The 26,599-nt window shown below is 43.3% G+C and overlaps 1 protein-coding gene across 1 annotated transcript; it reads right to left on the bottom strand.

Annotated features, from left to right (window-relative positions):
• Nucleotides 1–2,530: 2,530 nt before the first annotated feature.
• Nucleotides 2,531–26,274, bottom strand: grin2ca (glutamate receptor, ionotropic, N-methyl D-aspartate 2Ca; the record flags this gene model as incomplete). The annotated part of the gene is made up of 8 exons (XM_061711718.1): nucleotides 2,531–4,539; nucleotides 8,051–8,283; nucleotides 13,022–13,209; nucleotides 13,292–13,452; nucleotides 15,009–15,238; nucleotides 19,179–19,304; nucleotides 19,403–19,556; nucleotides 26,104–26,274. Coding segments are annotated over 8 exons (2,877 nt in total), but the record flags the coding sequence as incomplete, so codon positions are not given.
• Between the last annotated feature and the right edge of the window lie 325 nt (nucleotides 26,275–26,599).

Consider the following 26,599-nt stretch of genomic DNA (forward strand, 5'->3'; position numbering starts at 1 on the left):
AGTTCCTGGCCCTGATTCTGTTACGGGTTGATTCGATTAGCCGAGAGAAAATAAGAGATGTGGCTGTCGGATAATGTTTTAAGTTTAATGTTTTAAAATCTATAACTGAGGAATGCAGGTTCTCATAAATTTCACTGAGCTTTTGATGGTGGTGCTTGAAAAAAGGTCCTCCGAGTGCTGTTTTATCTAAATGTCTTTGAGATGATGGAGCACGAGCAGCTTGGTGCTCGAGGACCAGGCTCTTCTGATGCAGATTTAATCTGCTGAACATTGCCGTTGATGATCACCTGTCCTCTTGATATTATGAATATTGAAATAACACTATGGCTTGAGGTACATAAGGGTCAATGACATGACGCCATGACAATCGCCCAGCGCTAGTGCGTACACAAAAAAATCCTGATTTATAAAACCGTGTGCACGCACACTTGCACGCAATGTTTGCTTTATAAATCACAGTCCAGCTGGAAGGTTGCAAACGTGAATTCGCCTCATATCCCGCCCTCTACACGCCCACTTTATTCCATGAATGGTGAATGCAAATTACTTGATGACTGTATTTGCATATGAATGAGCTAGCTGAGCATGCGCAGCGTGATCCTGCAGTCTGTTTCTGCTGTGCGTCAGGAATAATGAGACGTGTCGAGCAACCGTGCAACTAAATTTCACGGAGACCGAGATGGAGATGTTGTGGATGAGGTGGAGGACAGGAAAACCACATTATTTGGTGGTCACAGTAGTGGCATCACTAACAAAAAGAAAGCAAGTGAGTGGCAGCACGTCGTTGCTGCGCTAAACGCCGTGAGTGCCACAGACAGATCTGTGACGAGATAAAAAAGAAGTGGTGCGATCTGAAGGTGGAGGCCAAGAGGAGAGTGGCCCGACACTTATTTGTTCTGTCCTCAGTCACTCTCCAGTTGTGGCGGTGGGTGACGAGGAGGTTCCCGGCACGGCGTGTCATGCACCGCGGCTGCTGCTGCAGCAGCAGCAGCAGCACAAGAGCGAACCAAGCGCTGACGCTGAGCTTCAAACACAGAGAGAAACGATCAGCGCTATTATATTATAAGTCGGATATGTGATGACATTAAAAGTATGACATGAATCTGGCTTCATTTCACCACCTCACCATCTGCGTCCCCAGTTTCCCATATGCCATATCCCCTATGCCCCATGTTCGTGCGCTATGATCAAAGTTTGCGTAAAGATACGCACATTTTTCTGTTGTTTTTTTTTTTTTAGATCCCAACCTTTGTGTGGAACAGTGGTTCTCAAATGGGGGTACGCGTACCCCTGGGGATACGTGAAGGCACTCCAGGGGGTACGTGAGATTTTAAAATATACATATATTTAAAAAGTAGAATCCATGCAAAAATGCTTTAAAAATAAATATTTCATAAATAATTGAGGAAAATATAAGTCTAAATTCATAAAATTAATTTTATCTTCAGGAGTGGGCTATTCAACTTATTATCCTAAAACCCCAGTTTCCCCCACACCAGGATGGTTCCACCTAACCTGTCAATCACTTGGACCAACGATGGAGTCGTGGTTGAAGCATAGCAGCAATATTTTTATGTGTAATAAATCAGTTACTGATGGCACAGTGCTCTGTTTTAGGTCTTTTTTTTTTACAACCAAAAGTGTTTTGTGCTGGTTAGGGGGTACTTGGCCGAAAAAATATTTCACATGGGGAACATCACTGAAAAAAGGTTGAGGACCACTGGTGTAGAAGGTGGCGTGCGCATCTTTCAAGCCCTGTTTTGTGCGCATGCAAGCTTTATAAATGAGGCCCCTAGTGATTTTCCTTTGGAGTAAGGTTGGCTTCGGTTGGACAGTAATACAGTAACTCCCAAAGACTAATATGAGGAGCCAACTTCAGGAAATGCTTTGTGTTATAAAATACTGTTCTGGTGTTTTTATCCTCATGGTTCACACATGCATCTCTCTGTCATCACAATGCTTTCAACACTATATACTTTCACATTTCAGTGATTTTCAGTGATTCGGTGTCTGAGAGGCATCTTCAGATGTGATGGACGGTTTATTGCAGTCTTAACCAGTCTTTTACGATAACAGCGCTGCAATTGTTCATCACCATGACGATCCATTTCCTTTATAAGCTGCAAACCTGTTGGTGATGAACAGTATTTGCTGAAACACAGTATGCAAGATAAGAAACTGGGCGATCTTTATCGCTTATGTGCCGTATCCTCATCAACCATTCTGTGTGATCCGGCATGGTGAAATAACTGTAGGAGTTTGGCTGCACATGCACGCTAAGAAGGCTGGAGAAGTTTCCAAAAGGCCCTTGAGATGGCCGCGTTCTTTATTAAAGGGTGATGTAACAATGGAAATACACATGATACTTTGATGCTTTTCCCTTCTTGATTTCTTCTTTAAAAAGTGCCGTGACACTAGTTTAATGACCAGAGCGACGCTGCGCCCACGGCCATCGACTTAGAAAAATGACGGAAGACATATCAGCGCTTTAATCACAAAATTATCTGTTAATTTATAAGTCAAATGATGTGGTGGATAGTTGAGAAGTGTGGGCGGGGAGGGGGGGATTGGGGGTAAATGTCTCAAGTGGTCAGATTGAGAGGCTACAGTATATTGTCTCCCAGAACTCTTTCACATAGCAACACATTGTTTAAAAATCCTTTAAATAACAATCAACGAGTTAAATTTGTATGTATTAAATACTTTTTAACGTTTTTATACTTGTTTGACTATTATTATGAGTTTGGTTTACGAAGTTCCAGCAGTAGTCGGCTCTGAAGTCTCTCCTCGTTGTACAGTTTCCTGCTGGGAGTATTATTGCACTGATAACTGAGAGCGGGCCCTCTCAAGTACACTGTCGGTGTAGAGTTTAATTTTTGCTTTGACCTGAGCCTCGGAGGGGCCCGAACCAGTCCAGACGGGGGTTCAGACCTCCGACTCGAGGCTGGAGACCCGGCCCCAGGGCTTTGGCACGTAGGGACTGTTGACTCTCCGCGCCACCAGCACCTGCCGCCTCTCCCGGCCCCCGGAACCCAGGTCCTCCCTCTTCCCCGGGCCGTCGTAGGCCCCGAACACGTTGTCGTGGTACACCACCTGCCTGTCGTGAGGAGGCAGCATGGCCGCGTTGTCCGGGCAGTGTCTGGTACAGGGGAACAAGTGGCACACGTCCTTGGAGCCGTCGTAGAACTGGGGCGGCCCCTGAGCCAGCGGCCCCACGTACACCGGTAGGTCCGTGTATGAGTTCAGGTAGGTGGAGTAATGTCTGTGCACCACCGTGGACGAGGAGCGGCGCAGAGCAGCGGCGTTCTGCAGGATGGCTTCCCTGTAGGAGGGAAGCCGGGTGGAGTCCGAGTACTTGAGCTTCTGCTTGTAGGGGTAGGAGCCCATGTGAGCCGGGTCCAGGTAGGCCGGCTCGGCCGCCACGGGGTAGCAGGACAGGTTGTGCCCCAGACTGCCGTATAGCTTATGAGGCCTTAGCTTGGGCGCCACAATCCGTGGAAACAGGTCGGGCATGGCCCGGGGGTTGGAGGACGTTGACGTCGAGGGCTTGGTTTCGTCCAGCTGATGGATTCTGTCATTGCCCCACGTGGCCTTGAGGAACGAGGGCCGCCGGTTTAGCTTGTCCTTCCCCAGGAGCGGTACGTCGTCCATCTCGGGCTCCAGGTAGGACTTCATGCAGGAGTTGCAGGAGGGGCTCCCGCCGGGGTAGTGACCGGCGCCGCAGGCCATGGCGGCCGGATCGGGGGCGTGGTTGTGCAGGAGGTGGTTGGCCCTCAGCTCGGCGAAGCAGGACCGAGGCTCGTCGTAGTCTCCCCTCACTCTGCCGTCTGCAGCATCGAACACGTAGCTGAAGGACTTCCTCCGGCGGCTCATGCAGTCGGGGGGGTAGCTGAACTTCCTCCTCAGAGGCCCCTTGTGCTCCATGTAGATCTCGGGCACTTGGAACTCCCTGTAAGGGACGAAAGGGGAGGCGGGGTGCCGAGCCTGGTTCTCCACGTACAGCCGGCCCTGGTGGGGGTTTGAGGATCCGGGGGGAGCGGGGTCCCTGATGGCGATGTGTGGGCTGCTGAGGCTGGAGATGGGCAGCGTCCTCTCCAAGATGTGCTGACTGCTGCGGGCGGGGAGCGTGTACCGCAGCGGCGTGGGACGGGTCACCATCTTAGGCTTCTCCAGGAGCGGTTGGGTGGACGTTTCCCCGTAATGAAGCGGAAAGGTGGGCGTCATGGCCCTCTGGGGGTACGGGGAGTGGTTGTCTGTGATGCTAGAGATGTAGGGCAGCCGGCAGTGGGTCACGTCCGTGGTCATGATCCTGGGAGGCAGGCCCGCCCGCACGTTCTCGGCGCCGCGCCGGCTCCAGGTCTCGATGGTCTTGGTGGCGCTGTCCAGGGAGTTCTCCACTCGGGCAGAGGACACCATGTCCTTGGCCGTCCTCAGCATCTTGAGCATGTTGGCTTGGGTGTAGTTGGTCGTAACGTCCGGACTCTGCATGCTCCCGTTGCGGTCGGTGTGCTCGACCCCATTGAAGCAGCTGTAGATGCCCTGCAGAAGGACGACGAGATCAACAGTGAGTTAGGAAACGTCATCACGCTTTGATTGATATTGTTTCGTAGAGATGCACCGATCAGGATTTTGGGGATCGATCACAAAAAGCAGTATCTGCCGATTACTAGGGCTGGGGATCGATTCAAATGTCAATAATCGATTCGATTCCGATTCTTAAGATTCAGAATCGAATATCAAGATTTGATTCGATTCGATTCCGATATTGATTTGGGTTAGTGTTATTAAAACTGTTTTTTGAGCTGTTGCATGAATTATATGACTGTAGTTCTGCAACATATTAATACTAGTATTATATTGAGATTCAACAGCAAGTATTGCAGCTAATGATGCTGTAAGGACCAATCAGCTCCCAGAATGCTGATAGAACTGCTTTCAGAAACATCGTGGGTCAGAATTACCAAACAGATCCAGGGAGGAAACAGAGACGGATGAAATCGCTTTTATTTTTTCCCACATTCCGTTTTTATTTGTTCCATTTTCGGTCTATTTTGGTTTTTAATTTTTGAGCATTTGGTTTTTAGCATTTTTTGCAAATATAACTCCAAGACAGTATATAAAGTAATGAAATATAGACAATTTATGCAATTATAACCTAACACTTTAATGTTTTCATACCTTTAAAGATATTTAAAGGAAAAAACATGGCACCAGTTATTCTCGTGTCCAACAAAACATTCCTTTTTGGGGATAAACAAAAAATAACCAAAAGTTGTAATCTAATGATGAAAAAAAAAATACATAAATAAAATAAAATAAAAAAAAAAAAAAAAAAATCGATCTTTAGACATATGAATCGATTTTTAGGAATTGATATGAGAATCGATTTAGAATTGGGAAATCAATTTTTTCTACACAGGCCTACCGATTACAGCGTGAAATCCATAAATTCTTGAATATTGTTGTCTCATGTCCAACAACACTGACATTGTATTATTAGGTACTGTATCAAAGTGAGGAGATATGAATTGCAGGCTGAGGCAACGTGCAATATTTCCCACTCTAGAAACTCTTAGAAACAACTTAAGAGAGTACAAAGAGTTACTACGGTACTACAAAGAGTGAGTGTAGCTTACTAGTTTTAAGCTGTCCTGTGGCAATATTTATGTGTACAACACGACATGTGCAGTTTTATTGTGGAAAAAGGAATTCAATCTTAAAATAAAAGTGAATTATGAAAACTTTAGCGGTAGCATCCGGCGCGTGTGAGGAAACTGTTGTGAGTGAAGCAAAACTCTTCACACTAGAACTCCAAATGTCACTCTTGAAGCCGACTGACACGATTGTTGTCCTGCCTAAGGCTGTGGATGTGACTGTGTATAGTCTGGTATAACTCCGGCGGACAATCATTAGTGAAATATTTACGACTCGGCTGCGTGTACCAGGATCCAAGCAGCTAACGACGCGTTTAAACCCGACGTCTTCTACAGCGGAAAGCGGCTGATGATCAAAGCTTATGAATTAATTACCTTACGATGTAGTTCTTTATTTTTTATTTTTTTTTGTTGCTGTCGAATATAGGTCTCTGTTACGTTCATCTGAGTTAGCAGCGTTGCTGAACACTCCTCTTCCGTCTCTACCTCAGCAGCAGCCGACTTTTGAAAATCAATATACTCCATGATGTGAGAAACTTTCAAATGTCGTATCAGCTTCGTTGTGTTGAAATTCGCTTATAACATTCATCTTTGGGGTATGTCCTTTGCACACACTTGGATATTGAAATATTTACAACTCGGCAGTGCGTACCGTGGATCCGAGCAGCTAACGACGCGTTTAAACCCGAAAGCAGCTAATGATCAAGACGTATGAATCCATTACCTTACAATGTAGTTCTTAGTTTTTCTTGCTCCTTGATGTGAGAAACTTTCAAATGTCTTATCAGCTTCGTTGTGATGAAATTCTTTTGTAACATTTCTCCTCGGGGCATTTCCTTTGCACACACATTGGAAACTGCACATTTTTTGTTCTTTTCGGACATTGTAAAGCTCCCATACCGGCGATGCCTTTTTCAGTGTTGATGCTTTGTAGATACTGCCACGCCCCCCTCCAAAGACCACGCCCCTTCTAGAGACTGCCACGCCCCCTAAAGCGGGGCATACACTGTGCAATATTTTAAATCGTTTGAATCGCATAAGTTGTGTCTCGGCGGAGGGACCCGACGGCCCAGCAAAATGAGCACAACAGAGAAGTTCAGAACAGCAGACACAGCACACACTGAAGGCTGATTTATGGTTCCGCGTTACACCAACGCAGAGCCTACGGCGTAGGGTACGCGGCGACGCGCACCGTACCGTTGGTACCGTTCCAACGCGGAACCATAAATCAGCCTTTAGCAATTTGTGCCATTCTGTTTGGCGATTAAATGAAAAAAGATTAGACAACGCCGTGATTGGACAAGGAATTGGCTGTGCAGACGTGGGAAATGCGATCTTTTTTTCTGCTATTAAAACATGATTTGTAATGTGAATTTGCAACACATTAAACTACAAATAATAGTTTTTGACGTGACATCAGAGATTGCACATGCTCTCTGCGAAAGGAGGAGGCAAATTGGGTCGTAGCTGCTTCAAATGTGCGATTCCTTCACGAGGAGCGACCAGGATTTCAAACACGCTTGATTTTCTTGCGAGCACACGATTTGTGATTGGAAGCTCGTCGTGAGGTTTTAAGCTCTCGTCGTTACCCCACGTTTACTGCACGAGGCACGAGCAACGATTGGGTCGAAATCTGGCCCGATCCAAGTCGCACGACTGGAAAATCAGTTCAAAGCGAGCCGATAATCGCACAGTGTCTGCCCGGCTTTAGCAGACCGGGGTCTGAGATGTGGGGATTCACGTGCTGGCATTGGTTTGTTGTAGTAAACGTCATGTGTTCGGCCTATTTTGAACTATTTTGAGAACTCCGCTAGGGACACATTGCGATCGGTTGCCGATCAATCGGTGCATCTCTATTGTTTCGTATAAAAACACTAATTGACTTCCACTGCAAAAGGAAACTCGTGACAAGGAGACTTTTTGTTGCAAAACTAGTTCCCTAATTCTGCTCGATCTGTCTGCTACGTGATTGAAATGCTGTTTTCGGTGATTTGGAAAAGCAGCACATAAATGCGTCGACGGTTGCTGATCATGCACTTCCCATATTAGTTTCTCAATTTTTCACCCACCAGCTTTATTTTACTTTCAAATTATGTATCGCTTTGGAATGCGTAATATCACCTTTAACCAGTCGTGATGCAGAGATGAAGGTTTTAATGGGGCAATTTAAATTCAGCTTCCCCGGCATCATGACCATCGCTGTTTTTGAGGAAATATCCAACGAAACCCTCCCATTCCTGGACCTCATTTCACTCTGCTTTGTTGTCGCCCCCTGAACTATTGCAGTTTAGTCCCAGTTTGACTTATTGCACTCGCAAACTTCTAAAATTGCATTTTGGAGTTACAGAGCTGCTTTTACATCTATAAAGAGCCTTTCATGCGTGGGGATTGCTTACCCTGCTGATGGCGAGCAGGAAGTCCAGTTGGTCTGATTTGCGAACGGAGTGCCGGAGTTTCCAGTAGAGCAGATGTTCCCAGGCGAACACCAGCAGGCTCAGGCCCATGGCCACCAGCAGCATGTAGAAGACCCCGGCCATGTTGTCGATGTCCAGCTTGCTGCTCATCACCTCCTTCTTCTCGTTACGGCAGATGCCCGTGAGCCAGACGGTCTGCAGCTTCTGGGTGTCGCCTGCGAGGAAGAGAACCGAGTGGAAATTGGAATAAATAAGGTTACGCGGCGTCGCGCCCGTACGGTGCGGGGCGCCGCGTACCCTACGCCGTATGCGTATGGTTGGGCAGACGTGGGAAATGCAGTCTTTTTTTCTGCTATTAAAACATGATTTGTAATGTGAATTTGCAACACTTTAAACTACAAATAATAGTTTTTGACGTGACATCAGAGATTGCGCATGCTCTCTGTGAAAGGATGAGTCCAATCGGGTCGTAGCTGCTTCAACTGTGATTCCTTCACGAGGAGCGACCAGGATTTCAAACACGATTGATTTTCTTGTGACCTCACGATTCCTGATCGGGAGCTCGTCGTGAGGTGTTAATCTCTTGTCGTTACCCCAGATATACTGTACGAGGCACTCGCAACGATTGGGTCAAAATCGGGCCCGATCAAAAAAAAGTCAAGCCGATAATCGCACAGTGTATGCCCGGCTTTAGAGGAGGTATACATTACGGAAGAGATGTGACCCTTTCATCTGCATTTATACATCTTAGATCCCCCTCTTCTTATCCTGTTTCCTACAGCTGTTGGCCTTTTGTTATAAAGCATAAACGGTTTTCTTTTTTTTTCCCATGACACGGGTCAGCTGCTCTGGTATTCTTGGGTTATTATGGTTTTACTTTAAATTCCTTCGGTTGTCTACCGCTTCCTCACGAAAGGTGTTTTTCTTTTAGTAGCAGGAATTTTATGCTGATTTGAGAAGTAATAAAAGTATGAAGCATATAAGTTCCGCATTTTGCTTTAATATCACTCGTACTACCGACTGCACAGCCTGACAGAGATGAAGAGGCCGAGGCCCGAGGCCTTTAAAATAACCTGCACGAGGAGTTAAAGTTACCACAATAAGTCTTTTTCTTCAATATTGCTTTTGCATCCATCTTTTAAAATGATGGCAACTGTAATAAAGTCCCGTTGTGTATCTCTGTGTATTTTTATGAGATTGTTGCCACGATAGTAGATTATAAATGCCTCTCTCCGGTACTGGAGTTGAGGGGGGGTGAGGGGGTATGGCATCCCCCCTGTAAAACTGCCATCCCCCCTTTCCATCCCTTATGTCATTTCATCAATTTTCACCTGTTTCAAGTAAACTTTCACTTGAAATAAGTAGAAAAATCTGCCAGTGGGACAAGATTTATGTTCTTATTACAAGCAAAAAAATCTTGTTCCACTGGCAGATTTTTCTACTTATTTCAAGTGAAAATCTACTTGAAACAGGTGAAAATTGTTGTTTTTTTCCAGTGATCAGTCTTGTTTTAATTGTAATGAGATTTTTTTTTTACTAAAATGAGACATTTTAACTAGAAATAAGACAAATATTCTTGTTAAGATTTTGAGTTTTTGCAGTGATCAATTTTACTTATCCTGTGAAGGACAGAGTCATATTGATAAGTTCAGAAAACTGTTTTTTTGTAGGGTTTTTGATGTATTTGATGTAAGACCAGTGGATATTTAAAGCTTACAGAAGGCTGCATTTAACTGCCGCTATGTCATTCCTGCAGTATTTCTGCAGGTGTTTTGGTCAGTGATATTATTAGTGCCATGGCTGCGCCAAGTGGCACGCCTCCTCCATAGCTATGCAATAGTAATGGAGGAGCAGTGCCTCTTGGCGCAGCCAGAGGCACTATTGTTATTTGTGTGGATTTAATCTTCTTATTAGTGCCACGGCTGCAGCAAGAGGCACTCCTCCTCCAAAGCTATGCAATAGCAATGGAGGAGGAGTGCATGTTATCCTGCAGGTTTATTTTACTTATTCATTTTCCGGACAAAACTTCGGTTCGCTACTCCTCCTACAGCTTTGAGAAAACGCGAAAAGTAAAAACGTAGAAACGTGCGCCTTAAGCGGGAATCGTGTGCTATGACTTTTATTAGCGATTGGCGTGCACGTTTTTGCGCAACATGCACAAACGTGCGCTTTTAGCGCCATCCGGAATGCATTGGGAGAACTTTGGGGCCTCCGATTGCACAAATAGTTTTTGCACGAAGTGCAAAAACCATGTATTTGTATTGTATTTGTATTGTATTTGTATGGCCCATGTATTTGTCCCATGTTTGGCCCATGTATTTGTATGGCCCCATTAAAAGCGGATGGGAAAATGTCGAGAAAAAAAAGACAAAATTCACCTTTTTTCTGAGTCATCTAATTTGCTCATACTTGCACGTAGAACTGTCATTCAAACTTCAAAACGGAGGAAAGATGTACACTTTTCAAGATATGAGCGCTCAAGCGAGGACTGGAAATCACTTTTTTGTCAAATCTAGAGTGAAGTTCTAATTTTTTAGAGTGAGAGAAACATTCAAAAAATTACCATCATTTTTGTCATTTGTAACTCGAGCTCACGGCCGAACCGTAAAAGCTGGACAAATAATTTTTGGTCAAAATGTAGACATAGGTGTTGGGATTCATACAATGTGACTTTCACAGGCGGGGTATGCACAAAATTTAAACGGGGGGGGGGGGCTAACAGCCACGCCAATTCCTGCCTCGGTCTCCATTGACTGTAATGTAATAAAAAGTTTTCTTAAAAAAAATCTCACCTTGTTTTCGCACTGCCGTTACTAACACATTTTAAGAAATATCTGAATAAAATTAAGATTGACAAAATCTGTCGGGTTCTGTGTCTCTCACGATGTCTTTGTTTTTCTGCTAGGAGCTATGGTTTTCTCACAAATCAGAGTTATTTGAAAACTTGTCAAAAGGAAAAAGCTGGGGTTTTCTCACAGCCAACCCGGAATGTTCCTGAAGCCGAGGTTCTTGTTGCTGGGGCAACCAGAGCTCAGCTGCTGAGTGATTAGACTGAGCCAGAACTGGTCACATGACCCAGTCAGTACAGGCTTCATATACTTTAACCTGGAAAATGGAGAAATCTGACCCCTGACCTTTTGACCTTAGACGATAACCAGTCCTGCTGGGAACCGGTTCATGGTATATATATATATATGTATATATATATATATATATATATATATATATACATATTTATATATATATATAAAAATATACATTTGTATATTATATATACCAGGGATATTCAAATGGCGGCCCGCGGGCCACATGCGGCCCGCCAGGAGCTTTTATGTGGCCCCTGGTCATATTTAAAAAAAAAAATAAATAAAAAAAAATAATAAGAATTTTTTTTTTTTTTTTTAATAAGTTTTTAATAAGTGATGCACCGAATGTTTGGCCGAAAATAGCAAAAAAACACTTTCGGTGTTCGGTGGAATAAATGGGGAAAAAAACGAACACTTAATAACGGCGTGTGATGACGCAATCAAACCGCGAACAGCGTGGAGTGAGGGGGGAGCGGTGTTAAACGCAGCAAACATGTCAGCATGTCAGATCATTACTTGGATGTGGGGAAAAAGCAGAGGACACGAGAAATGATCCAGGCTGAGTTGGATTTGGAAAAGCCGCTTGGTGATTGAGACGGTGACGGGACGCACAGCGCAGGAGATCGGGGAGAGAGCGCAGAGAGAAGGGCCGATGCGGTGGAGAACCCTCACTATATGTTTGACGAGATCCTCCAAGAAAATAACCCAGATTTTTACAATTATTATACAAGGCTTCAAATTGCGGAGATCAGCCCCACCGCTACCCGATTAAATGGATTTGAATGGGAGAAAATGAAAAAGGATTATGAGAAAAAAAAATAAAAATACAATACAAAAATACAATAAGTACAGTAAGACAAATTGTGACTGGCGGGTACTTGCACACATGAAAACACCCGATTTCATATCACAAGTTGCTTTTTTATGTGACATTATGGGGCACCTTAACAAACTCAATCTGCAGCTACAGGGCAGAGACTCGAGTGTGGCTGAGATCCTCGAGAATGTAACTGCGTTTCAGGTCAATCTGAGTCTGTTCCTACCTGACATAACATTTCCCCACGCTACGCAGTGTCCCTACCCATCTTGGTGGAAAGTGGTGCTTTGTCATTATGGCGTGTTTTATTAAAAGTAGGTCAATATCAATTTAATTAAGTTTGCACAATGCATGGTTTCAAAATGAACTTGCATTTAAAATAATATTTCTTTATCTGAATATTATATTTAACATTCACAATGACTAAATCTGGAGACAATTAATACATAATTCATATGTAAACTAGATATATTCAAATATAATACAAATGTATTATATATACATAAGTCTTCGTCTTTGAGTGCAAAATACATTTTGAAAACCCCCAAATTTTCAAATTGTGCGGCCCTCTCCATACAGTCCTTTTGCAGATGTGGCCCCCGGCCGAATCTAGTTGAATACCCCTGATATATACAAATTAGTCCAGCCCCTTCTTCTGATTGGTTGATATGTTATAGTCAAATATCTTTTGAATGGTTTAACATAGAGAGTCATGGGGGGTATCATTGGACTCGGTATTGAGTCCTTGACCTTCATTGGTGCAAATTAGTTCCGCCCCTTCTTCTGATTGGCCGGTATGTGAGTCATTCACCTTTATTGCTTGCAAAATGCAATAATGTACACAAATGTGCAGCAGCCCGCCGTGGCACTCTCGAAATTTCTGCGAGGAAATTGTCTAGTTTGTAATATAGTATATGATTTGTAATCAGCACAAATTATGTGTCCCCATATGATAAAATCCACCATCCCCCCTGATTTATTTTTTTACAACTCGAGTACTGCCTCTCTCTCCGTCTCATGCCGTTGAGGGAAGCACTGCGAACATCTCACCGTCGGCCAGGAACTGCAGGAGCGCCAGGTCGATGGGTCGCTTCCAGCGCGAATCCTTCTGCAGGGCGATGCCGTAGCCGGTTGTAGCAAACACCTTCCCGCTGCCGATGGTCACCAGCTTGCAGCCTTCGTCTTTGCCGGCCATGTAGTTCAGCACAGCCGCGTCGTAGATGAAAGCATCCAGTTTTCTAGGGAAGTGAAACAAACGCTTCTCACTTAAACGTGTTGCAGTGTCAGCCTCTGCTTGTGGGGTTGTGTGCAGACGCCTACCCTGTTTTGAGGCTGTTGAGGGCATCCTCCACTCCCTTCTGGTTGTATTTGACCATGTGGGCATGCATCTCTGGGTAGTTGCTCCTTATGTTGCGCTCGGTGCTGCCATTTGGTACCGTACCAAAGCGGAACGGAGGATACTGCTCCTGTGGCTTTTGAAACTGTCGAGGGAGGTGGAATTAGACTTGGTGGTGACAAAACATGAGCCGCTATTCTGTTGTCTGACTCGCAGCCAGAGTAACTAAATAAAAATTAGCCTCCATCACTCAGGAGATAATTATTGTTGACGGTTTGACACACGCGTATAATGAAATGCAATTTGTCCCATCACCCTGATGTTTGGTGATTTAATCAAAGGACTCACTTCTGTCATTTAGGAGCGCCATAAGAGGTGGACGGCCCAGATTAAAGGCTCGGAGACACTAACGCAGCCACATTGACCGTGCTGGGGTTTGTGATATATTCATGTATCTTCTGTTAAGTGGACGTCCTGCAGGTTTCTCTGCTCTCAGTCGCCACGGTAGTGGAAATGAACCCGTCCAGGACCGACTTGATCCTTTTAGTCCATGCCGTTCTGACTTAATTATCTATGTAGGAACCATGGGGGTGCAGTAAATATGCTCATTCAATGACCCTTGGAGAAATGCATGCAGGACATGATGATTGATGTTTAAGGAAACGGTCCTGCTGCGCAGCTCACTGCTGTCGGAGAGGAAAGAGGTCTGGGAATGCTGGGAATAAACCACAGTTACCCACTCACAAAGCCTTTTATTGTAAATCGAGTTCCTGCTTTCAATTCTGAGTCGTAAAAGTAAATTAATGAAAACTTAACATGGATTGATTGAAGGTACTACTATGTCATACTTGTTTAGTCTCTTTCAAATTGTATTATTGTGAGCGTTAACATTTAATATGCTTTCATGTTCACTCCTGGAAGGTTAATTCCGCCTCATTGTTAATCTTCTTGCAGGATTATGCCGTGGCCTTGGCCCCCTCCCAGATTGGTGGCTTTTCCCCCTAAGATCGTTGCTTAGCGTTGTGTTTACACACCTGAATCCCCCAAAACCAGCAATCTGACAAAACATCTGTTTTTCGTGGATGCTCACAGTTTCTTCCACGCTGCTTCTGCACCTCTAGTTTGCTCTAAATAAATGATGATGCTGCGTTTTTATACGAGCTGCTGAGCATCTGAGGAGTTTATTTCTCATTTCCTCAGACAAAAACAGAAGAATTGAGGGTTTCTGTCGTTACATGACAAACGTCAGTATTCATCAGTCCAGCAGCTCACTGTCAACATGGCCGGTTCTGTGACTGCGCTGCAGAATTAGCGTGTAATGAATAGAAAATGACATTTTCCAGGCTGGTAATGAGCAGTGGACGGCTCTGACTTTTGCTCAAATACCTCTTTAATCCCTTCTGTTGCCTGAAAGCAAATGAGTCCACAAATCATTTCTTGTGCTGATGGTTTAACATGGATTTTCTCGTCAATACTCGTTTAAAAGGCGTCCCCGGGGCAGGGCAAATGTGCATAAGATAATACCAGGAAATTATAATCACCGTCTGCTCAGAAAGTCCACTCGTCTGTAACATCTATCCTGCTCTTTCATCGACACCCTATTCTGAAAAAAGTCCTGCGCGGTTCAATTCCACCTCTTGCTCTTTGAGAGACAAACAAAAAGTCAGGTCATTGACCTGGTTATGAAGTGTTTTGAAGCACCTTCTTGTCGCTGAGGCCGGACACGGTGTCGATATACTGCTCCTGGATCATGAAGGCGGCCAGGTTGGCCGTGTAGGAGGCCAGGAAGATGACGGCGAAGAAGGCCCAGACCAGGACCATGATCTTACTGGTGGTGCCCTTGGGGTTCTCGATGGGGACGGAGTTGTTGAACACGATCCCCCACAGCAGCCACACCGATTTTCCGATGGTGAAGGTGGGACCTCCGGGATCTAGAAAGGACACAAGGAGGATAACGCTGGAGGACTGAGTAATTAGTTCCTTCGTACCGCAGCAGAAAAGGAAGGAAGTTGCCTGTTTTTCATTTTCTTCAGGCCAATATAACATCTTTTAGACATCTTGTTCAAACAATCCAAGACATAAAAAATGTTAGTGTCATCTCATGTATAACAAATAATCTCTTTATTAGTGCCACGGCTGCGCCAAGTGGCACGCCTCCTCCATAGCTATGCAATAGCAATGGAGGAGCAGTGCCTCTTGGCGCAGCCAGAGGCACTATTGTTATTGTGTGCATTTCATCTTATTATTCATTTTCCGGACAAACTTCGGCGCGTAACTAGTACCGCAGCTTTGAGAAACGCGAGAAGTAAAAACGTAGAAACGTGCGCCTTAAGCGGGAATCGTGTGCTATGACTTTTATTAGCGATTGGTGTGCACGTTTTTGCGCAACGTGCAAAAACGTGCGCTTTTAGCGCCATCCGGAACGCATTGGAAGAACTTTGGGGCCTCACCACTCGCACACCGTTACTCGAAAAATTCTGAACCGATTTAGAAAGTTGTAGGCCCTGAATTTAACTACAGTCCTGTGGATTTTCAGAGCGATGGCACAAATAGTTTTTGCACGAAGTGCAAAAACATTTCCAAATGTCCAAACTAATGGGGAGATTTTCCCATGTAAGTGAATGAGGCAGAATGTCACACTGTGGGTGGAAGGAGGTTCGAAAAAACCCAAAATTCACCTTTTTTCTGAGTCACGTATCTTTCTCATATTTGCACGTAGACTTACTTCAAAACGGAGGAAAACTTCTCTTCTCTCCCAAACCTGAAACAGTTTTTTCCTAAGATGTACACTTTTCAAGATATGAGCCCTCAAGCGAGGACTGGAAATCACTTTTTTGTCAAATTTAGAGTGGAGCTCTCATTTTTTAGAGTGGGAGGGACAGTAAAAAAATGACCTTAATTTTTATTTGTAACTCGAGCTCACGGCCGAACTGTGAAAGCTAGAAAGATAATTTTTGGTCAGAATGTAGACATAGATGTTGGGATTCATAAAATGTGACTTTGACAGACGGGGTATGCACAAAATTTAAACAGGGGGCAATAAAGCAGCGCCAATTCCTGCCTCGGTCTCCATTCACTGTAATGTAATCAAAAGTTTTCTTCAAAAAAATCTTTTCTCACAAATCGGAGTTATTTGAGAAATTGTCACAAGGCAAAATCTGGGGTTTTCTCACAGGCAACCCGGAACCTTCCTCATGTCGAGGTTCTTGTTGCCCCTAGCAACCAGAGCTCAGCTGCTGAGTCATTGCCTGAGCCAGAACTGGTCACATGACTGAGTCGGTACAGACTTCATATACTTTAACCTGTAAAATGGAGAAATCTGAACCCTGACCTTTTGACCTTAGATGATTAGCATTCCTGTTGGGAACCGGTTCATGGGATATGTATATATATATATATATATATATATATATATATATTTATTATTATTATTATTTATATAAATATATACATTTGTATATTATATATACTAATTAGCCCCGCCCCTTCTTCTGATTGGCCAAAATGTTATTGTCCAATAACTTTTGAATGGTTTGACATACAGAGTCATGGGTGGTGTCATAGGACTCAGTATTGAGTCCTTGACCTTCATTGGTGCAAATTAGCCCCCCCCCCCCCCCCCCCCCCTTCTTCTGATTGGTTGTCTCTATTTTCTGCTATAACTTTTGAATGGTTTGACATAGAGAATCCTGTGTGGTGTCATCGGACTTAGTTTTGAGTCCTTCACCTTTATTGCTTGCAAAATGCAATAATGTACACAAATGTGCAGCAGCCCGCCGTGGCACTCTCGTAATTTCTGCGAGGAAATTCTCTAGTTAAATATAATACTCCATGATATAGCCGAGCAGAAAACTGTTTGTTTTTTGCCTTTAAAGCCCAGTAGAAACTACTACCAAACTACATTCAGGATTTGTTCCAAATAAAAGAAACCCACTATGACCGGAGGGGGAAACTCATGATTCAGACGACGACAGCAAGAACTAATATTAAAAATAGATGTACATCAATTAAGGCTAGAGAAATATGGAATAGTTGTGATAACAACCTAAAAATGTGCAGTTCCATCTTCAAGTTTGAGGAAATGTTTAAATAAAATACTGTAAATAAATATAAAATACTATAATTATAAAGTATACTATCAAAAACATTCTAGAATGTGAAATGTCAATTTTATATTTTGTCTTACTTATTTTTGTCTTCTTTATGTATTGTTCGTTTCCACAGAGTAATGCTAATGTCTCATATTTAAGCTGATCATAAGAAAAAAAGGGTAGGCACCATAAGCTACGGCTTCAGCCTACTCCTTTTTGGCAAAAGAAATGTTGTTTTTCATCTTGTTTTGTAAAAAAGTGTGTACAAGCCGAAATAAAGATTAATTCATTCATTCATTCATGATTGGCTCTGCCCTGGATTATGACTTCCAGGCGCCTCTAGATAAAGGTACGAGCCGTCGGAAAACACACGTGATGCTGGCTGGTGTGAACCACGTCTCTTGGACGCTTCTGTACGAGTATTTGATTGATTCGAGGACATTGTGTACCGAACCGGTCACAGTGGGAATGGTACGAGATCTTTTTACGAGACAGAAAATGAATAGTGAGTGGGTTGGACTGGTCTGACACAGGTACTGGTGACCCGTGTCATGTCCAGCGTGACTAATTGCAGATTTAAAACATCTCACGTTTGCCGTTACAATAAAGAGACAGACTCTCAGCCTGAAATCCAATCCCAAAACAGATTGACTTAATAAATCCAGTGACTTTTCACTCTGACTTCTTGATTCTTGCCTTCTCCTCCAAACACCCGGGGAATGCTGCGAGAAGTTTGCCTGTTTTGATTTTCTTCAGGCCAATATAACATCTTTTAGACATTTTGTTCCACACAGCAAACAAGCCGAGACACAAAAATGTTAGTGATTAATCAGCGGTCTGATGTTTGTTTTGGTGGTGTTCTGCCCTGGATTCTGACTCCCAGGCGCCTCTCGATAAGTGGACGCCCCCCCCCCCCCCCTCGGGTGATTGATTTGGGACGTCGTGTACCAAACCGGTCACAGCGGGAACAGTACAAGACTCATTTTACGAGACATAATTTTAAGTATGAGTGGGATGGACTGGCCCAGGGGTCGGCAACCCAAAATGTTGAAAGAGCCATATTGGACCAAAAACACAAAAAACAAATATGTCTGGAGCCACAAAAAATGAAGTCTTGTATAAGTCTTAGAATGAAGGCAAATGGTGAAAGGCAAAATGTCAAGAAAAAAGACGAAATGTCGAGAAAAAAAGTCGAAATGTCAAGAAAAAAGTCAAAATTTCGAGAAAAAGGTTGAAATGTCAAGATTAATATTGAAATGTGGAGATTAATATTGAAGTACAATCTCGAGGAAAAAAGTCGAAATGTTGAGAAAAAAGTCGAAATGTCGAGAAAAAAGTTGAAATGTCGAAAAAAAAAGTTGAAATGTCGAGAAAAAAGTCAAAATTTCGAGAAAAAGGTTGAAATGTCGAGATTAATATTGAAGTACAATCTCGAGAAAAAAGTCGAAATGTTGAGAAAAAAGTCGAAATGTCGAGAAAAAAGTCAAAACGTAGAGAAAAAAAAGTAGAAATGTCGAGATTAAAAAGGAAAGGAAAAAGGAAGAAAAAAAGAGGGAAAAAAAGGAAAAAAAGAAGAAAGAAAGAGGGGGAAAAAAAGAAAAAAAAAAGGAAAAAAAAGGTCAAACATTTTTGAAAAAGCTCCAGGAGCCACTAGGGCGGCGCTAAAGAGCGGCTCTAGAGCCGCATGCGGCTCTAGAGCCGCGGGTTGCTGACCCCTGGACTGGCCAAAACCCGGTGCAGGTGACCCCTGGTGACCTTTGACCCGTGTCGGGACACTAACCTTTAGCAGTAACGAGGCTGCGGTTATACCCGACCGGACTGCAGTACTCGAAGACGAAGACCGTGATGGCCACGACCGTCAGACACATGACGAACATCATCACCCAGACCGCCGGACTGTACGGTTCTGATGGGAGGATTTACAGAAACAGAGAAGGACAGGAGTGCTATGACGAGGTTCCTCCTTTCTTTCTTTCACCCCGAGCAAAGAAAACCGTTCCTCACCTAAAAAAGCAGAGGGGGAGACGGTCCCGTTGCTCCGAGCCACCATCACACTGATCCCTGTCTCCACAAACGGCACCGAGAAGTCGATAATCTCCGAGCGCTCTTCGTTGATGGTCAGCGAGCCGATGGCCATGTCTGCCCGTTTGTAGAACACCTGTGGTGGAGGGAAAGTCAATACCGAGCTGCTGCTTCTCCTTTTCTGAGAGGAATGAGAGGAAGAGTGGAAAGCAGACGTAATACCGGACATCGTCTGCTGACCTATAAGATAGAGTTAGAAAAAGTTGCCAGTCTTACAAATCATTTTTGCATTAAATAAAGTTGATGAAGACCGGAAGGGTATGTATTTGCCCAAAAAATAATACCATAAATCAAATAAGGATAAATCATAGAATAATATAGAGTTAATAAGCAAGAAATATTAACGAGATTTTGCAGTTTGCTGATGATGCCCAATGACTTCACAGTTTTATTATGAATGAAATGTATATGTTTTTTTCCAATTCAATTTCTCATCAACCAAAATACCTAAAAAACAAGTTTGTGAGACTTGGGAAATTTCATTTCCATCTACTGCTACTCTAATATAATATTTAAGATATTTCCTACCCCTACCTGCAAATATTATAAAATTAGACTTTTTGATATTTAATGCAAGCTTGTTGAGTTGGAACCATTTTGAGACTCTCATCATTTCTTCATTTGTATTATTAATTCGAGTATGTAAATCAGTATGTGATAAAATCATATTGGTATCATCAGCAAATAAAATTGGAAAAGAACATTTTCAAACTGATGAAAAATCATTTATGTAAATAAGAAATAATAAGGGTCCTAAGATAGATCCTTGCGGAACACCGCATAATATCTGAGTTATATTTGAGACACAACCATTTATAACTACATATTGTTCCCTCTCACTCATATAATTTGTAAACCATTTTAGTACATTTTGATGAAGCATTCCAACAGCACGTGGCCCCTACAGGGACAACGACGCCTTGCCCCAGTCCTACCTCCTGCAGGGCTTTGAACTAGGACCCAACACCTTTGTGTTAGCTTCAAACTTCCTACCCCCATGTAGAAGATGACACCTTGGAAGTTGGTTCAAACAGACTCGGAACACTAGAGCACCCCATGGGGTGATTTTCGTCTGTGACCTATTGTCTCACACAAGTTCCGGCGTCTTGCATCCCTGCCGAGACAGGCACCGGGGGAGTGGCTTCGACTTCCAGTTCCTGCAGAGACAAGGACTCGATACCATATATGGACTTCCTGACCCAGGGGGTAGTCCCGAATTGGAAGATCACAGGCTTCTTGTATAAAAACCCTGTTGTAAAATCTCTCCGGGTCAGCATTTCAACCAGACCTGGTCTGTGTCGACGTGCTCACCGCCGGCTGAATACAACTCATATACCACAAAGCGGACTTATGAAATGGTTTGGTAAATTCCTCAACAATTTCCTTGGAAACCATAATGTTTAATTTTAGCTAACAAAATATCATAATTAACTGTATCCAATGCTAGGAAAAGCCAGGAAAGTAAACGCTCATCCTTTTTGCCTGATGATGTTGATGTAGCGTCCTGCTCCTGCAGCAGCCGGAGGGACGCAGCTCACAAACCTCCCTAAGTGTTGTTTTCCCTCGTCATGCCTCGGCACCCGTGACAGCTGTGGCCTTTGGCATCGTATTATCGGGCACTTTCACTCCATTTGGACGTCTCTGACATGAAGGGGGAGACGGGAAGGACCAGAGTCGGATCAGAGTCCACCGGCCGATGGTCACGACCCCCTTGACCCTCAAAGATGAGGTCATGATCACTAGAGGTGGGTGCAATTCATCGATGTGTCGATGCATCGCGATGCGTCACGTGATGATTTGGAATCGATTAATTCATTTTTTTTTTTTTTAGTTATCCTATCCAGATTCCAGACTGAATAAGCTGCTGAATCATTTCATTTTCAAGAATGCACATTTCTTATTGTTCACTTGAAATATGGCAGATATGTTTACACTAAATAAATTTGATGGAAGTACATATCTTGTTTACTTGAATTAATGAACTCATTAAATCCAGGGCTTGACCGTTTTCAGTGTTTTCCGCCAATAGAGGGCGCTCTCATGCAAGTGCAGCTTTCCCTGGTCAAAGTTAAGTAAGTCAAAGAGCAAATGTTTACATAGTCACAAAATAAATTATTTTGTGTCTTTGAAAAATACGTGTCAAATGTTCAAAAAACCTTGTTATTTACTTAAGGAGTGTTGTTAGAGGAACTGAGTTAATTGATTGGCTATTTATTTACAAATGTAGCCACAGATGTAGACAAAATCAATCTTGTATGGAAAAAAGCATTAAAAATCACAATAATCGAAGAATCGTGGCACCAATAATCGAATCGACAATCGTTATAATCGAAGAATCGAAGAATCGAAGCTCCAATAATCGAAATCGAATCGAATCGTGAGGTACCCTTGTTTGCACACCCCTAATGATCACCCTGATCTGCCAAATCCTGCATCGGGGCCTTTCACAGCGTGATACTTAGACGTGAGGATGCTGATAAGAGAACAGTGCCGAGCTGGAGGCAGTTCCTCCTCCCAGTACCACGAAAACTTCTCCAAGACCGATTTTGAGACTCTTTTGCCACAGCACACTCCCCTTTGTCAGGTTGATGGAGAGCCTGTGGATTTACAGTCCAGACACACCGCCTCATGCACGCCATTAGTCCTCCTGTGCAGCGCGACGCCTCATTGAGCACAATGGCCTTCCTGTTTTTGAAATAAAGAGTGTGGTGGTGGAGGGGGTGGGCAAATAGTGTTGTTTCCCTCCATTTTTCCTTGAGGAGAGACATCTTTTCATAACAACCTTTTTATATCTATTACTTTAGTCATTAAGGGCAGTTTTCCTTTCTTTTGCTTTGAGTTTCTGTGATTTCAGCCCATTGTTGATGTTGTTGCACAAAAGAACTGAACTGGAAATGATAGAAAAGTACCAGACTTGTACGATCACATCCAGGGGCGAGCATGGTCTACGGTGGGGGGTGGGTCCACACAAGTCCGTCATGTGTCCACTGGTTTGAAGCAGGTGTGTTTTTAAACGGAGCAACATCTAAAACAAGGGTCTTCAAGTCAGGTCTGGTCTTCTAAGCAGAGACGAACAGTGTTCAGAAGACTTGTTGGTTCTCTTAGGGCCTGAAAAGTGTCTATCATGTATTTGGTGATGGTGTACACTGGGCAGCGTTTGTTTACTGCGTGATAGTGTGTAGCTCCAGTTAGGGCTGGGGATCCATTCAAATGTCAAGAATCGATTCGATTCCGATTCTTAAGATTCCAATATTGATTTGGGTTAGTGTTATTAAAACTGTTTTTTGAGCTGTTGCATGAATTATATGACTGTAGTTCTGCAAAATATTACTACTAGTATTATATTGAGATTCAACAGCAAGTATTGCAGCTAATGATGCTGTAAGGACCAATCAGCTCCCAGAATGCTGATAGAACTGAAACAGAAACATCGTGGGTCAGAATTACCAAACAGATCCAGGGCAGGAAACAGAAACGGATGAAATCGGTTTTAGTTTTTCCCACATTCCGTTTTTATTTGTTCCATTTTTAGGTCTATTTTGGCTTTTAATTTTTGAGCATTTGGTTTTTAGCATTTTTTGCAAATGTAACTCCAAGACAGTATATAAAGTAATAAAATATAGACAATTTATGCAACTATAACCTAACACTTTAATGTTTTCATACCTTTAAACATATTTAAAGGCAAAAACATGGCACCAGTTATTCTGGTGTCCAACAAAACATTCCTTTTTTGGGGAGAAACAAAAAAATAACAAAGTTGTAATGTAACGATGGAAAAAAACAAACATAAATAAATAAATAAAAAAAAATAAAAAATCGATCTTTAGACATATGAATCGAATTTTAGGAATTAATATGAGAATCGATTTAGAATCGGAAAATCGATTTTTTTCAACACAGGCCTAGCTCCAGTGTATATGTAACCTCTGTGTGTCTTTCTGTGTTGGAGACCACGGCGGGGGGGCGGGGGGGCTCTACGTTGGTTTAAATCATATCTATCTGACATATTCCACTTTGTTCATGTACATGAAGTTTCTTCAGAACAATCGAGGGTCTGCTACGGTGTCCCGCAGGGTTCAGTGCTAGGCTCTGCTATGGTGTCCCGCAGGGTTCAGTGCTAGGCTCTGCTATGGTGTCCCGCAGGGTTCAGTGCTAGGCTCTGCTACGGTGTCCCGCAGGGTTCAGTGCTAGGCTCTGCTACGGTGTCCCGCAGGGTTCAGTGCTAGGGCCAATCTTGTTCAGTTTATACATGTAGCCCTTGGGAAATATAATCCAGAATCACGGCATCAATGTTCATTGCTATGCTGATGATACGCAGCTGTATTTATCTACGAAGATGAAACAGAACCCTTAGCTAAACTTCAGACATGTTTTAGGGACATAAAAGACTGGAGGTTCGCTAACTTTTTACTTATAAATTCTGATAAAACAGAGGTTATTATTCTTGGTCCTAAACAACTTACAAAGGGATTAGATGGTGTTGCGATAGCGATAGCGATAGCCAGCTCAAGTTTTCTTCCCTCCTAAAGGGGAGTTTTTACCTGCCATTGTTTATGTAATAATTGGTCGGGGGTTCATGTTCTGGTCTCTGGAAAGATCGTAAGGGCAACTTGCATTGTAATGGACGCTATATAAATAAATGTGAATTGAATCGATGGTTTGCCAGATATGTTAAGGTGGTTAATATCACAGATAAACCCGTCGGAGCATGTCTTTACCAACTCTACTGGAATCTTCTAAAATAAACTACATGATGCTTTTCCACCCCCTTATCATAAATAAAAGCTGGTGTCTGATATCTGCACAACCCATGGCTTCCAAATGATTTGCACAGGCTGTAAGATAATTTCAAAAGATTAATGAGACTGGTTTCATTAGGACCGCTAACGGCGTCACCAGTTAATGAGTCTGACCTGCTCATGCTGAATTTGGCCGATTCTGTTACAGCCAGAATTAAAACTGTGCCGACCTCGACGCTCTCTCCATTTTGTGGATCCTCTATGCTTTAATTTGTGTTAGTTTGGGGTTAGAGCCCAGGGTGGGAAATGTGGAGTGTTTCCCCGCAGGAATGGTCCATCTTCCAGCTGCGTGTTCTGGGGAGGTCTTCATGGTCATCACAATGTGCTCACTGATTTCACGTCATTTCAACCTCTTCTGCTGGTCTTTTTGCAGATATAATTGTACTTCCACCGCTGAATTTTTAACCCTTGGGCTGTCTTTGAGTCAAGGAAGGAGGAAGAGAAGAAGGTAGGAAAGAAGGAAGGAAGGAAGAATGAAAAGAAGGAAAGACAGAAGGAAGGAAGGGAGAAAAGAAAGAAGGAAGGAAGGAAGGGAGAAGGAAGGAAAGAAGGAAGGAAGGAAGGAAGGGAGAAAAGAAGGAAGGGAGGAAATAAGGAAGGAATTGAGAAAACAAGGAAAGAATGAAGGAAGGGAGGGAAGGAAGGAAGGAAGGAAGGAAGGAAGGAAGGAAGGAAGGAAGGGAGGGAGGAAGGAAGGAAGGAAGGGAGGAAGGGAGAAAAGAAGGAATGGAGAAAAGAAGGGAGAAAAGAAGGAATGGAGAAAAGAAGGAAGGAATGGAGAAAAGAAGGAAGGAAGGAAGGGAGAAAACAAGGAAGGGAGGAAGGAAGGAAGGAAGGAAGGAAGGAAGAAGGAGGGAGTGGAGAAAAGAAGGAAGGGAGAAAACAAGGAAGGAAGGAAGGGAGAAAATAAGGAAGGGAGGAAGGAAGGAAGGAAGGGAGAAAACAAGGAAGGAAGGAAGGGAGAAAATAAGGAAGGGAGGAAGGAAGGAAGGAAGAAAGGAAGGAAGGAAGGGAGGAAATAAGGAAGGGAGGAAATAAGGAAGGGAGGAAGGGAGAAAGGAAGGATGGAAGGGAGAAAAGAAGGAAGGAAGGAAGGGAGAAAAGAAGGAAGGAAGGAAGGGAGAAAAGAAGGAAGGGAGGAAGGAAGGGAGAAAAGAAGGAAGGAAATAAGGAAGGGAAAAAAGAAGGAAGGAATTGAGAAAACAAGGAAGGAAGGGAGAAAAGAGGAAGGAAGGAAGGAATACGGAAGAGAGAAAACAAGGAAAGAAGGAAGGAAGGGAGAAAGGAGGAAGGAAGGGAGAAAAGAGGAAGGGAAGAAGGAAGGAGAGAGCAGGAGGAAAGAAGGAACAGGAGAATTAGGTCATTTTGACCCAAAGACAGTAAAGGGTTAAAGACATAATTCCACATAGTTTATGCGTCGTGCTGCTTTTGTAGCTTCATGACCGGTTCATGTGTATCATCAGTGGTCGGAAAAGTTTTTCCCTGGTGTGAACTCTTATTTTGAAAGCTGAACTGCAAGTTCCTGTCTTTGGAAGATGCTGTAAAACACGGATACCCTTCAAAGCCCCAGATATCAGTAATTATCATTAGAAACGATGTTGACATGGTGCTAATTTGCTTGTTTTCTGCATCGTGCCTGCACAAATAAACGGTAATGAGGTTAAATCTAATAATAATACTTGTCTGGTTTCATGTCTGTGCTATTTGGACTTAAGTCAATATACAATCCTCGTGGCTTAAAACTTAATATCTGACTGTTAACCACGGTGAGAGGTGGCCGACGTTTGACCTCCGACTGGAACTGTGAAATGAAGGTCGTACCTCGCCGATCATCCCGTTCCAGATCCCCCGGACCAGCTTCCCGTGCTTGCCGTTGGTGACGAGGTAGAGGTCGTAGGAGAACTTGATGTTGCGGGACAGTTTCTTCAGGATGTCTATGCAGAAGCCCTTGCAGCACAGTTTAGTGTACGGCTCAGTGTGACCCACAATACTGAAAGATTAGAGACAGAGAGGACGATGGAGGTTATCCTCTCTCACAGTGAATATGCACAACAATGAGAATCAAACATCTGATGGAAGTACGTGAGAAGTGGACGATGGGGTTTGTGGCCCTGAGGAGAATCTCTGAAATGGAACTTACTCTAATCTTTAACGATAGTTACCGGGGTTACTGTAAATTTGACAAGTGATGGTTCATACTGGATGCTAATAATACTAATAATACTACTGCTAATAATCTCAACTCCAGTCCCCAGTTCTTCCACAACATTGCAGTACAATATAAAATTCATATACATCAATTAAAAAGAGCATACAG

The sequence above is a fragment of the Cololabis saira genome, chromosome 21 (genome assembly GCF_033807715.1).
Source record: "Cololabis saira isolate AMF1-May2022 chromosome 21, fColSai1.1, whole genome shotgun sequence".
Taxonomy (NCBI): domain Eukaryota; kingdom Metazoa; phylum Chordata; class Actinopteri; order Beloniformes; family Belonidae; genus Cololabis; species Cololabis saira.